This window comes from Erythrolamprus reginae, chromosome 3 (assembly GCF_031021105.1).
Source record: "Erythrolamprus reginae isolate rEryReg1 chromosome 3, rEryReg1.hap1, whole genome shotgun sequence".
NCBI classification, from domain to species: domain Eukaryota; kingdom Metazoa; phylum Chordata; class Lepidosauria; order Squamata; family Dipsadidae; genus Erythrolamprus; species Erythrolamprus reginae.
In genome coordinates, this window is record NC_091952.1 from 193,809,124 (window position 1) to 193,823,816 (window position 14,693).

General features: G+C 35.9%; 1 protein-coding gene across 1 annotated transcript in view; it reads left to right on the top strand.

Moving 5' to 3' along the window:
• The window catches only part of LOC139165900 (cadherin-19-like), a 44,310-nt gene that overhangs the window by 21,939 nt on the left and 7,678 nt on the right, over positions 1 to 14,693 (top strand). Inside the window, exons 6-8 of the mRNA XM_070749140.1 lie at positions 211 to 467; positions 1,514 to 1,650; positions 6,549 to 6,670. Coding sequence (XP_070605241.1) covers positions 211 to 467; positions 1,514 to 1,650; positions 6,549 to 6,670 — 516 coding nt within the window. The remainder of the gene's footprint in view (positions 1 to 210; positions 468 to 1,513; positions 1,651 to 6,548; positions 6,671 to 14,693) is intronic.

Here is a 14,693-nt window from a genome sequence, read left to right on the forward strand (position 1 = left end):
ATAACCTATACGACCAAAACCAACTAGTAAGAAAGGTAACTGTAAATGTATGCACATGAGGATTACACTAACATTTTGTTCCTCTCAGGGGAGAAAAATTAAATAGATAACATGCCTATTTTGAAAACATTCCCTGTGAAACTGAAGCAATGTTTCTTAATTACCTGCTTATTGTTAATTTCTCAGTACCGGCTTTTCTTCTTTTTATAGACAGTTGATTATGAAAGCCAAAGGGCCTACAAAATAAAAGTTAAAGGCATTAACCGGCATGTTGAAAAGCGCTTCCTCGACAAAGACGCTAAGCTTGAAGATGAAACTATTCTCAGGATCATAGTGAAGGATGCTGATGAACCTCCAGTTTTTGTATTAGAGGAATTCTTTATGGAGGTTGCCGAAGACAACTTGAATGGCTCATTTGTGGGAACTGTGAGTGCCAGAGATCCTGATGATATTGACAGTCCAATCAGGTATACCCTAAATCTTAAAATATGACTACTACCAGACTACTAACTCTAGAAGGTTTTGATCTCCAAGCAGGCTGGCATGCATTTCTGGAAGGTGAATGGGAAAAAATTTGGAACACAAACTACAAACTAACTCTAGCAATATCCTACAAGGAAAACCTATATAAAATGTTTTACCATTGGCACCTTCCTCCATCTTAAAATATGCCTGGATATAGATATGACTGGACATAATATTATTAGGTGTTTTTTTGCTGCCATTGAAGATTACTCCCCAAGATCATTGTTGTAGGCCTTTGGGTGCTGTATATCTGAACCTAAGACATGTAGTTATTTTATAGGAATGGAGATTATAGATAAATTTCCTGCTTGCATGGTATCACTTGCTTCATTGGGATTTAGGGGGGAAAAAAGAAACTTTCATAAAGTTTCCTGCTCTGAGAGGTGGGGAAGAAAGGAAAGCTAAACTAAGCAAAATAAATGGGTCATAAGTATGTGAAAATAAATCTATCGGTTTTGTTCTCCCTGTTTCAAGGTTTTTCTATCCTTTATCTTTAATAGAAGTGGTAGTTGTTCTTTTGCCTTTCTCCTCTTAGTATTTTTTTTCCTTTGACATTGTTTCAAAGCAGCCACAATAAAAATGCACTGCTGTAGCCCAACTTAGTTGCCAGTGTGAGTCACTTCACAAGTGGCACTTCACTGTCTCTTTTTAATCGAGTCCTTCACCTGCTGGGAGCCTGTCTGTGAAAGAAGAATGAATAATGCATTTTAGATTTGCTTCAGTCTAATACAGGTATGAACATATTTCAGCGCATAAAAAGAGGGGCTTTGATCTTGGCAGCGGTGAATTTTAAATGTTTATCACTGTTCATTTTTCATGATTTCTGAATAGCCAAAGCACATATATCCATATTCATGGCTACACAATTCTGTTTCCTTGACTGACAATAGTTTATACATTCTTCTTTATGAAGGATTTTTTTTGTATTCCTGTTCTCAGAAACTCATTCTTCCTCTTTCTTCTCTTTTTTTAAACCTTTTGTGTACAGATATTCTATTGCCCACGACAAGCATTCTAAGACATTTTTCAGTATTAATGCCCACAATGGAACAATTAGTATAACTGGACCTCTGGACCGAGAGAAATGGATTTGGCACAACCTAACTGTTACTGCCATAGAATCAAGTGAGTAGGAGATTTAAGGTACCGGTCACAATTGTGCATCATGCAGGGGCATCTGCAGGAAAGGTTGCCAAATAGTCGAGATGGTAGCATGGATGGTGAAATCCAACCCTACTTTGTCTGTAAAAAAGGACTGGAACTTGGCTCATGCATTTACGATAATCAATCTGATTTATTTAACTATCCCTTCATCAATATATTTTTATAGTCATTATTTTCATAAAGGGTTCATCTTTTAAGGTTGAGAATTCTTGTTTCTTTGTTGCTTGCTTAAAAAGGTAACACTAAGGTAACTCTAAGAAAAGAGAAATTTTTATTTTCTTTGATCAATTTAAAAGAAAAAAAATGTAATACAGTTAGTCTTCAATGTACAACTACAATTGAGCTCAGAACCTACAGTATGTTGCTAAGTGAGGAATTTGTTAAGTAAATTTTGCCCCATTTTATTACTTTTCTTGCCACATTTGTTAAATAAATCACTGCAGCTGTTAAATTAGTAACTCGATTGTTAAGCGAATCTGGCTTCCCCATTGACTTTGCTTGTCAGAAAGTCACAAAAGAGGATCACATGACCCCAGGTAATTACAACTGCCATGAATATGAACCACTTGTCGAGCATCCAAATGTAAATCACATGACAATATGCATTCTGCAAGTCACCACTCTGGAAAATGTCCTAAGTCATTTTTTTCAGTGCCATTTTAACTTCAAATAGTCACTAAATAATGGAAATAATCCACATTTTACTTACTTACTTACTTACTTACTTACTTACTTACTTACTTACTTACTTACTTACTTACTTATTTGATTTCTAGGTTGCCTTTCTTCAGAGACACAGGGTAGCTTACATTGGTATATTGCAGGATATAAAATTATCCTCTAGATAGAAGAGCTTATATTATATTTGACTATGGTTAATTTAAGATACTTCTTTATTAGTTTATGGACTAATAAAGTTAATTTTGCTTTATTCTTTATTAGTGGTATGAAATTACCCATCATTTAATCTGAACTCCAGTCAAAAAATAAATTCTGAAAATGAGGGCACATTCAGTTATACTTCTATATAGCCCCATTCCTATTGATATTCTGAAAGGTTCTTAAGAACTGATTCTGTGATCAGGCTTGGGCCTCCTATGAACTGGAAGTGTTCTTGTTGAGATAGGTATTTTTATATCCTTCAATGACGGGTTGCATTTTTGTTAGGATATCTATAGGTTTTTATACTTTTTTTCCTCTTTTTATTTTCTTGCTTTGTAATCTATTGTTATGCACTGACCAGATTCTCCTTCAGTGAGATGAGTGGCTATGTAAATTTGATTAGCAAATAAATAGAGTTGGAATTGATAAGCATTGACTATATATAGTTCTCATGTTGGTGTTATCTTAAATTCCAATGCAAGTTGCAAATTGACTAATCCAGTGTTTCCCAACGGGTGTGCCACGGCACACTAGTGTGCCGCGAGACACGGGCAGGTGTGCCGTGAAGCTTCTAGGGAAGCTCCAGCTGGGCGGGGTGCTGCCGGCGCAAACCTGCTGGGCCGCAAAGGAGGAAGGCAGGAAAAAGGAGAGCTTAATTCTTCCGTTCCGCGTAAGGAGCTGGGCGTTGGAGTTTGGGGTGGGGAGCGATGAAAGTGCGGAAGCCGGCTCCGCGGCTGCCCCCACCCCCCCAGTGCCTCTGCTCCCCTCGCGCCCCTGGCTTCTCACCGCTGACACCTGCCCGCCCGCCCGCCCGATCTGCCCCTTTCTCCAGCTCCTCCCGCAGTGGTGGCTGCAACGGTGGCGAGCGCTCGGAGAAAACCTTCTCACAGCGGAGGTCGGAGAAGGTTCTTTGGAACGTCAGGGGTGCGTGCGTGCGTGCGCGCGCCCTATCCCCCAGCCAGCCTACCCAGAAAAAGCTTTGCCGGCCTCCGCTGAGAAGAAAGGAAGAGAGAGAACAAGAGAGAGAAGGAAAGGAAGAGACAGAAAGAGATAGCAAGAGAGACAGAATGAGAGAGAGAGAGGAGAAAGAAAGAAAGAGACAGCAAGAGGGGGGAAGGAGGGAGAGAGAAAGCAAAAGACAGGAAGGAAGGAAGAGAGAAAGAAAGAGATAGCAAGAGAGACAGAATGAGAGAGAGAAAGAAAGGAAAGAAAGAAAGAGACAGCAAGAGGGGGGAAGGAGGGAGAGAGAAAGAGCAAAAGAGAGAGGAAGGAAGGGAGAAAGAAAGGGATGGAGAGAAAGAGGGAGGGAGAGAGAAATAGAGCGAAAGGGAGGAAGAGAGATTTTTTTTGTCCAAACTTTTTTGCGCCCCCCCCCCCCCCCCCCCCCGCTCAATGTTCCCCAGGATTTTGAAAATGTGAATAATGTTCCGCGGCTCAAAAAAGGTTGGGAAACACTGGACTAATCTATGTATTTCTTTGTAAGTCACCTTGTATAAGTCAGATTTTATTTCTTGCTTTTTCTTTATTTAAAACTTAGAATTAGAACTAAACAATATCTGCTTAATTCTTCTTTTTGTTAATCTTTATTGAGTTTTTTAGTTATAAACAGACCACATATAAACAAGATATACAAAATACATGAAATATAAACAAATGAAGTAAATACTAACTACTTTTGCAACTATTTCATTTCCAGATATATTTACACTTCACAATATTATTTCTTCTAGCTTTACATATACTGTATATACATACACACGTACATCCTACTTCTCTATCCTACATCTATATTATTTACTATTTTCATTAAATTTGTTGATCACATTTTAACAAATTTCCCTGTTTATTTAACTTGTTTGTATTATACGGAGAGGGGCGGCATACAAATCTAATAAATAAATTATTGCAAGAGTTAAATACTTAAATTATTACCTAAATTATCTTTTCAAGTAACAATACCTGAATTGCCTATTTGAGACATATTATTTGAATTATCTATTCAAAATTCCAAGTATACATGATGAAAACAAAATTAAAAATATATTGGATCTCCTCAGTTTTACACAAATGCATATTTGTCCCAAACAAATGCCCTGATGCTTATAAGTATCCATATATTAAATGAATTGCTTAATCATCTGGGAAGTGAATTTTTGGAGTGAGAAAGATAATTGCTATAATTGTACCACACTTTGTCTTTTATTTATTTATTTATTTATTTATCTATCTATCTATCTATCTATCTATCTATCTATCTATCTATCTATCTATCTATCTATCTATTTATTTATTTGATTTTTATGCCGCCCTTCTCTTTAGACTCAGGGCGGCTTACAATATGTTAGCAATAGCACTTTTTAACAGAGCAAGCATATTGCCCCCACAATCCAGGTCCTCATTTTATCCACCTCAGAAGGATGGAAGGCTGAGTCAACGTTGAGCCGGGGATGAGATTTGAACCGCTGACCTTCAGATCTACAGTCAGCTTCAGTGGCCTGCAGTACAGCAGTCTATCTGCTGCACCACCCCGGCTCTTTACATATTATAAATTAACTTTATTAATTATAAGTTATTGTAAATGAACTTTAACTGAAAAGAAAAAAAGAAATATAGGGATGTGAAACGTAATTTTGGTGAAATGGGTGGGGGAGGAATAAACATATTCAAAAATTAAATGTATATTATATTTGAAACTTGCATTTCATACCTCTTTTTTGCAGAGTTTTATCAATGGTGAATTAATTTTAGTAATCATATATTCCAATTCTTTAAAATAAGCCACATTAATTGCATATTAGTTATCTTACCAACCAGTGACAGAACAGTGGTTTTAAAATAGTTAAACAGGGCAATAAGAAATGCTGTACCAAATACCTAAAATATTTTGTTTAAAATAATAACAGATTTATTACACAATCATTCTCCATATCATATTAGCTTCCATGCTATGCTACATAAATTGTCAAAATAAATTATTTATCCAAATTTCTGATAATATTTTATGCATTTATTTATTTATTAGATTTGTATGCCGTCCCTCTCCGTAGACTTTATAGCACATTGGCATAATGGAAAATTCTCAGAGACAGCTGTTGAAATTATTTCCAGAAACTCTTTCAGCTTTGTTTTAATGAATAATTAAATATTTTACTTTACTATTTATTTAATCATTCACTAATAAAAAGGTGTCTTAGAAGAAGGTAACGGCTGCAATTTTAAAATATTTTTTGCAGTAAGAAAGGTCTACTTTCTAGCTCCACTGAATTTAATTGAATATATATCAGAACAAATTGTACCATATTGTGCTTTAATTCACTTAAGTAATTAAGGGAAAAATGTGGCTTTACACATTTGTCTAGCTTACAGCTCACAAATCATCTTGATAATTAAGCTAATTTAAATATAGGGCAATTCACTGCTATATAGTGCTTTTCTGAATGCCTTAAGTAAAAACCCATCTGTGCAAAAGGATTTGAATTTAACATATATGCACTCAATTATTTACAAAACTTCCTTCCTTCCTTCCTTCCTTCCTTCCTTCCTTCCTTCCTTCCTTCCTTCATTCATTCATTCCTTAATTTTTGAACTTATGAAGAAATATGAATTTTTTAATTTGCTGTTTAATTTCTATAAACTATATTATAGCAATAATCAAAAAAGTATATGCCTGAACTAATATTTGTGGTTGCCAAGATTGTATTAGATCATTTATGAATCATTTCTTATATTATCATATTGAAAAGATTTATAGCATGATATACAAAAAAATAACATGCAAAATACTTTATTGTTTTTATTATGATTAATGTAGAATATAGTCTTGTATGTAATACTTTTTATTAAAATCTAAACTAAACATCACAATATTCCTTAGAAATGATTTTTGAAGAGACAGAGAAAAAGAGAGAATTTGTAATGGTGGAGAAAAAGCTGTTGACTTTCCATTCTATTGTGTGTGTTTTTTTCTTGTGATTTAGTAAACCCAAAACAAATGTCAGAAGTAAATGTTTATATTAAAGTTCTTGATGCAAATGAATATGCACCAGAATTTGCAGAATATTATGAGACTTACGTGTGTGAGAATTCAAGAATTGGACAGGTAAGACTAACATTACTTCATAAAAAGTATTAAAATTCTTCTGCCAATGTTTCTACTTGTAGGAAATCTTGTAAGACTTTTTTGTTCATCCCTGCATCTGGAGTAAGCTCTTTCAGCTGTCACTGATGTCTTATCTAGTTATAACATTATTCCTCTTTTCTTCTACATCATAAATGCAAAGAGAGGCTTTGTTCTGACCTCAGGTTACTTGTATCTTCCTAGCCATATATTGTTCTGTTTGTCTTTACAGAAAGGTTGTATGCTAGGATTAAAAATGAAGTGTTACCTTTTTTTTAAAAAAAGAACTGATTTTTATCCTCTGTTTAGCTTTTATTTACCCCTCTCTATGTTTTATCCTTCAATCTTATAAAATGAGCATAGACCTGAAAATAAAATAAAAGAGTATTAAGGAGTTCCAAGAGATGTCCTAATCTAAATTGTCCTCTATCTCCAATTTAGGGCTACTGAATAATTTCCAACCATTTTAATGTCAACCACTTGAAATGCTGGCTTAACTGTTGATATAAATTTTAGTTTCTTTGGGCACTTCTAAGAGCTGGGTTCTGCTTCTGGGGAAAAAAAATGATGCTACCATTTTTTTCCTCCCTTAAGCAGAACTTTGATCTTAGAAGCGCCCAAAGAAGCTAAAATTAATGATGGGACTGGATTTGACTGGTTGTATAAAATCTAATCAAATGTATTTGCAGAATAATATCAATTCCATTTAGTTTTTGCTTTCATTTCCTGACCAAAACTGACTAAGACATCTATCCTCACTTATGGTTGATTGGTTCTTGGTTCTTATAATAATAAACCTGCAGAGTTGAGGTGCTTTTGGAATATTAATAATTGATACAGAATGTTCAAGGGGAGTAAACAACTTTACATTTTCTTCCTACAATTTTCTTGCCCCATGTTGAAAGGTCAAAGGAGAAGATAGGAGATCAGTATTCCAACTCATTTCCCACAATTTGGCCACTGTCCTGGAAGATACAAGAGTGTTTTTCAATGTTGGCAAATTTTAGATCTGTGGACATCAACTCCCTGAATTCCCCAGCCACTCATCTTAATATTTCCAAGATTCAGAAACATTCTTCTAATGCATCACAAAACAATCATAAACATAATTTGTGGCAAAGTAGAATCTATGGGATGTGAGTGGAGTCATAGAGCAGTTTGTTAATTGCTTTGCATGTAATGTTTGAAGGACAGTACCAGATACCAGAACACAAGTAATATAGCATAGCTGGAGATAAACTTTAGTATCAAAAGTCACTTGGGATTCAAATAATTATGCAGATGCACTAAATTGATTAATGATAGCTCTGCATTGAAGGCATAAGCCTTTTGTTGTCAGTGGTAGGTGGCCAAGCTCTAAACTTTGCGATTGCCCTTGATTTTTTGTTCCTTGTATCAAAAAGAAGAAAAGTTAATATATTTATGTTAAAGGAGATGGAAAAATGCCCTTTGGATGTCACAGCATGAGGAACATGAAGCACCAAGCAGTCACACTTCTTATTCCACTGCTTAATGTCACATCCGAAATAGTAGGGCAGGTAGGTCACGACATCTACAGAAAGGCTTCAGTTTGCAGATAAATTCTATTGCCTTCAGAAATGCTTCCTTTCAAACAAGTATGCCAGAATGGCACAAATTTATCAAACAGTGTAAAAGGGGACCAAATTGATCTAAGGTATTACAAAGGAAAGAATTGGACATTGCTGGAATTATGATGACCTGAAACAAACAGAAAAAAGGACTGGAATGTTCTGGTTCAAATCTCTCAGTAGGAAAACAACGTGAAAAGCAAAAGCTTGAAAATATTTCCTGTTTAGCTATTGTAGCAGGGAGAAGGGGCGTTGGGACTTACCTGATATGCCCTTTCTTGTAGGGTGGAACTAATCTCCAAGAATGGAAAAAGACACCACCCTTAGCCAATCAGGACTGAGTTTGAAAAAATATAAATATTACCTCCATGTAAGTCAGACTCTGCGTGCAATCTTCAAAACAACTAAAAAATTTATTAACAAATAATTCATATACAATCAGAGAATGCAAACCATAAATCATTCATGTACAACAGAGAATGCGAACCAGAAATTCAGTGGCCAGACAAAGTATGGGAGCAACTTGGAGGTTAGCTCAACCCTACAAGAAAGGGTGTATCAGTCCCAATGCCACTTCTCCATAGTAGGTGGAGGTAGCCTACAAGAATGGGACATGCTAAAGTAGTCCACCTCTTGGGAGGGTTGTCTAAGTCTGGCTAGAACCAGCCTGTCCAGTACCACCTTTTGTAACACCCTGCAGCTGCCTCTTTGGAGGTAAAAACATCTAGTCTATAGACCAGATGGCCACACGGCAAACCTCCTCAACTGATTCCTGGGTATTCCCTGCTGCAGTGGTGGTAGCACTCCATGGGGAATGTGCAGTCCTACCGGGAGGACATGGAAGGGATAACTAGTCATAAGACAGAGAAATAACAGAGCGAACCCAACAGCCTACTGTGGAGAAATAATTTACCACTGACTTCGCTAGAACTGATTTTTTTTTAAGGGGCTAGGGCATATTGCAATTTTTTTTGGTATTAATATTGCTTCCAATTTTCTTCCTCTTCGTAATAGAATTAGGATATACAGATCACTATAAAAATAGACCATGTTCGTTTTACATTATTTATTTCCAGTAAATTGCTTAAAAATGAAAAAAGTTACAAAATGTATTCTATATTGACACATGTTTACCCAATATATATTATTTTGCACAGATTTTTGTACAAAAGAAAAAATCATATTTACCCATCATTTGTGCATTTTCTACAGAAATGGGAAATCTGTTTTCCCAAATCACTTTGAAAACATTCTGGTGGCTAATGTTATGCCTTGCAGTTATGATTTTTGTTTGTTCAAAAGCAAGAATCAGATCAGCTGAATACAAAGCATTGAATTTATCTGTGTCTTTCTACATTTGTACATATTTATTTTGACACAAATCCCTGTAATTTGAGGATCATCTGTGGATTGAATTTAATATGGCAATTTATTCAATTTAATGTATTGTAAAGTGGGTGAAAGTGTGCACTTTCAGTCAGAAATGGTAAAACAACATTTATTTACCAAGTACTTAACATAAATCAGCAATTATAATAAAAATGAGGCATGTTGACTTGACATAAGCTCCCTTTCAAAAAAATTCTTAAATATTATAAACAATAGCAGTTTAAGTCAAATGTTTTAATATATAAAATGAAGGTGCTTTCTGAATAAATGAAAGCCATGTTGAAGATTCACTTTGTTGTTCTCTCCTCCATATATATAAATAGCTTTCTTTCCCTGAGCTACTGAGGGGAGAACATATAAGAAAAATGCTATTATGCAAGAAAATGAATTGAATAAACAGAATATTAAAGTGCATAAAAGTCTATCAAACAAGAACAATTTGTGGAATGTGTCTAGAATTCTCTGCAGCTGGAACAAATCAAATTTCCAAAATCAAATGCAATCATTAAGACAGTGTTAAATCTCATGATTCTTCACAAATGTATCTTTTCTTTTATGCACACTGATAGCATATGCACCAATGACAAATTCCTTGTGTGTCCAATCACACGTGGCCAATAAAGAATTCTATTCTATTCTATTCTATTCTATTCTATTCACCACCACCCTTTACTACAGGTTCATTGAAGAATGTCATCAATCTCATCAGTGCAAAGGACACTATCTGAATTAAATTGTTTTTCCTACCCCTAGTACAAAAGGAAGATGTGGTCTAAGCAGTTATCTAAAACCTAGCCATAATCTGTAACATAGTGTGCTCCATTATCTCCTGAAGAACTGATTCTATATATTTTGCTTTCTGTAAACATAGGTTGATTATTGCTTCTGCTAAAGACTATGTACCTCAGCTGGCAACACTGAATATGAAGTTAGCCTATACTCCTGATAATAGCCTATGCTCCAAGGTTATTAGAGCTAGCTTTAGGTGTAAACTAAATAATGTACTACTTAGGGAATTACAATCTGAGGGAGGGTTTGAACATTCTATATCCTTTTCCATTTATTATAATTTTGTTATAGTTTCATAAATGCACATCTCCATCATCATTAATACATCATCATCATAATCATCTTCATTATCATCATCTTTTAAGAACTCCAAAAATCCTTGCAGGGTAGAATCTGGGCAACTGAATGGAGCTGAGTGTTTACTTCCTATCCTATTGCCAATGTGGAGCATACAAAATTTTTGCTAGACCAATCCTTGAATATAGCTCATTTGTCTGGAACCCGCACTGCATAATAGACATTAACATAATTGAGTGGGTCCAGAAATATTTCACGAGAAGAATCCTCCACTCTTCTGCTTGAAACAAAATATCTTATACCACCAGAATTGAACTTTTAGGCTTAGATAACTTAGATTATTAGATTTGTATGCCGCCTCTCTCCACTGACTACAATATGACCTAAGTGTAGCACATAAAATTATCTGCTACAATGTCCTCACTGTCACTTCAGCTTCAACCACAACAATATAGAAGCACATAATAGATGCAAACCTATGGTAAACCACTCCAAACTTGGTTGCAGAAAATATGACTACAGTAACAGAATTGTCAATGCCTGGAATGCACTACCTGATTCTGGGGTTTCTTCCCCAAACCCCCCAAACTTTAACCTTAAACTGTCTATTGTCAACCTCACCCCATTCCTAAAAGGTCTTAAAGGGTATACATTAAGTGCACCAGTGTGTCTACTGTCCCTTTCCTAACATTCCATTTTATTCATATCCATTTCTTGTATTCATAATTATATTTATATTTATATCTGTTATCTAATACATGGTTGACAAAATAAATCAATAAATAAAATATCCAGCAGATATATTCTCAACGTGCCCAGATAGAGAAATATCTGCCTCTATCTAGGATTGAGCTCACAGTCTCCTGATTGTAAGACAAAAGCTCCACCTCTAGGCCACTGTCCCACTCATATATTAAACCATCACGATCTTCGTTAATTACAATATGCTTGGTTTCCGCATGCATTCATATTTTCTAATCAAAAAGGGCAAAACTCACCCAGCAATGGATTCATTATGCGTTTTGGTAGCATCCTTATTGATTTCAGTTGTTTGTTGTACTTGCATGCAGAACCACACCATGTCTAAATCTAGGTCAACTGGTGAGATTCTATCATCCTACCTTGCCAAATCAAATGCCCAGACAGATTAATTTATTTTGAAAGTAGAAATAGAAAAGTCCTATCTTTCCTGACATTTAAAAACAATTCTCATCACATATTTTTAAAATGTGGCTCTTTTATCATTCTCCTAACTACCTGCATGATTCATCCATTTGCTCTTTGAGATGGTAGATATTAAAGATAGGCCAATCATCCTGTCCAAAATCTTTTCCAAACTTGTGGGCAAAGATATTGGAGAGACAATTTCTTCAAATTTGTCTGAGAATATCATTACTGAAAAAGCCTAATCATAGCTATTCCACCATGATAACTTCCTTTAGGATTTACTGGAAGTGTGAGAAGAACAGAGGCTGATATAAACTGATGAAGAGACAAGGACAAAATAAAGGACAACAGATACAGAGCCATCTTCTTGCTAAATCAATGCAAAATTCTACTCTAACTATAAAGTGTTTCCAAATTTCTCTACTCTCTCAAAACAATTTTGAATGCAAATTGCCTTTTATCAGATTGAATGACAACATGTAGAACTGAAATGCAGAGAAATGTCTCTAGCCGGCATCAGTAGGAATAGCCTTCCCTGAGTGGTAAATTACCATTGCAAATACACAGTCCATTTAAGCATGTTAGGCAGGTATCCAGTTGTTGTTGTTGTTGTTTCATTGCCTTGTAGATAATTTCAGTTTTCAGATTAATGAGGCTTGATACAATGCAGTTCTTAGCAATTAGATTACAATCAATAAGCCAACTGCAGATGCTGGGTTTCCAAAATATAGTATAACTATATTACTTTTGCATTCTAAACCTTGCTCCAAACATAATTAGTGCACTACTGTTGTTTTAAAATTCAGCCTATGGAATATCCAATCATTTACTACATTTAAGTAATTAATCTAAGACCAAACTGAACACAATGTGGAATATCCAAGACTATAGACCAGTTCAGTCTGCAAAGTGGGGATTTAACCTTCTTTCATCACCAATTTCCCTACTCAAACCCAATGGTGTCATTATTTATTCAGTGTTATTAGCTACTTTAAATTAGAAAATAGACAAGTCTCTTCTTCTTCTTATATTGCCAGTAGAAGCTTTAAATTTGGGGAAAGATGCAAAGAAATCCAGCTGTTTACTAAGCAATTCCCTCCTCCTTTGGCTGTTAGATGCCAAATTAGGCACATGGAAAGCTGCCAATGGTCCATCTAATCCAAGGTAGTTAATGGCTGGCAGCTGTTCTCCAAGGTTGCTGGGAAGAGATCCACCCCCACCCCCAGCTCAGTTTGGAGATGCTAGAAATTGAATCTGGGGTGTTTTGCATGGAAATCACATATTCAGCTAGTAAACTATGGCTCCACTTCTGCTTTAGAAAATTAAGAAAGTGCCAAAAATATCTTACTATGTACTTCTCTAGATGATTTTTCCACTCTTAATTCAGTCACAACATCAGAATTCATATTTTTAGTAGCTCGTTGATTTTGCCCCAAATGTCTTATATACAAATCCATAGCAAATAGACAGATAAATACTCAATGCGTGATTTCATTTAACTGTATCTTGCTTTATGAGACGAAGCTTTCCTAGGATCAGTTAAGATAGAGGACATAAAACAGTTGAATGGCAGACATTTACTGTCTATAGCGATCTATATGCTCATAGGTAAAACAAAACATAAGCACATAGGAAAGATTAGCACATCTACATCCTCATTATTTAATCCTGAGAAATTGCTGTTTGTTTCTCAGTGTATGACAGTGATGGCGAACCTTTTTTTCCTTGGATGCCAAAAGAGCATGCGTGTATGCTTTTGCGCATGTGCAAGTGCCTACACCCAAAATTCAATGCCTGGGGAGTGCAAAAACAGCTTCCCCCACTCCCCAGAGGCTCTCTGGAGGCTGGAAACAGCCTCTTTCCCAACCTCTGGTGGGCCCAGTAGGCTCGTGTTTCTCCCTCCCCAGGCTTCAAAGGCTTCCCTGGAGCCTGGGGATGGTAAAAACGCCCTCCCCTCCTGGAGGCTCTCTGGAAGCCAAAAATGCCCTCCCAGGGCCTCTGTGTGAGCCAAAAATCACCTGGCCGGTCCACACATGCAGGTTGGAGCTGAGCTAGGGCAACAGCTTGCGTGCCAGCAGATATGGCTCGGTATGCCATCTGCAGCACCCATGCCATAGGTTCGCCATCACTGGTGTATGAGGTAGGATACTTGCTGATATAGGAATATATCAAAGGGAGAAAACGTTTGGAAAACATGCACCAACCATAAAACCTACATTGTGTATAAAATGTTTCTTTTAGCACATAGAATACTCGATAGAACCTAATGAAGGAGAGGAGCAACCTGAAACTAAGTAGAAATTTCCTGACAGTTAAAACAATTAATATTTGGAATGACTTGTGTTACTTCAACACTGGAAGTTTTTAAGAAGATATTGGACAACCATTTATCTGAAGTGGTTTAGGGTTAGACTAGGAGACCTCCAAGATCCCTTCCAAGACATGCAACTATATAGCAACAGGAAATGTTTCTTAGAAACTACATAAGAGGAATGCTGAGACAGGGAAGTTGGACTGCTACTTATTGCACCTGTTAAGCTGAATCAACAATTTGATTCATACAATAGTCTAAATTGAAATTTGCTGATTCAGCCCCAAGGCACAATATAACATACTAACATTTAAATGCCTGGGTTTCCAAAATATGCTATTCCAAAGCACATTTTTTTCCATGGGTGATGAGTGAACTAAAAGTATGTCACTGATCACTGTCACTGTAATCATAATATTTCTTTTATGTCCTAACAAGAAATGTGCTCTTCTTAAATAGTATA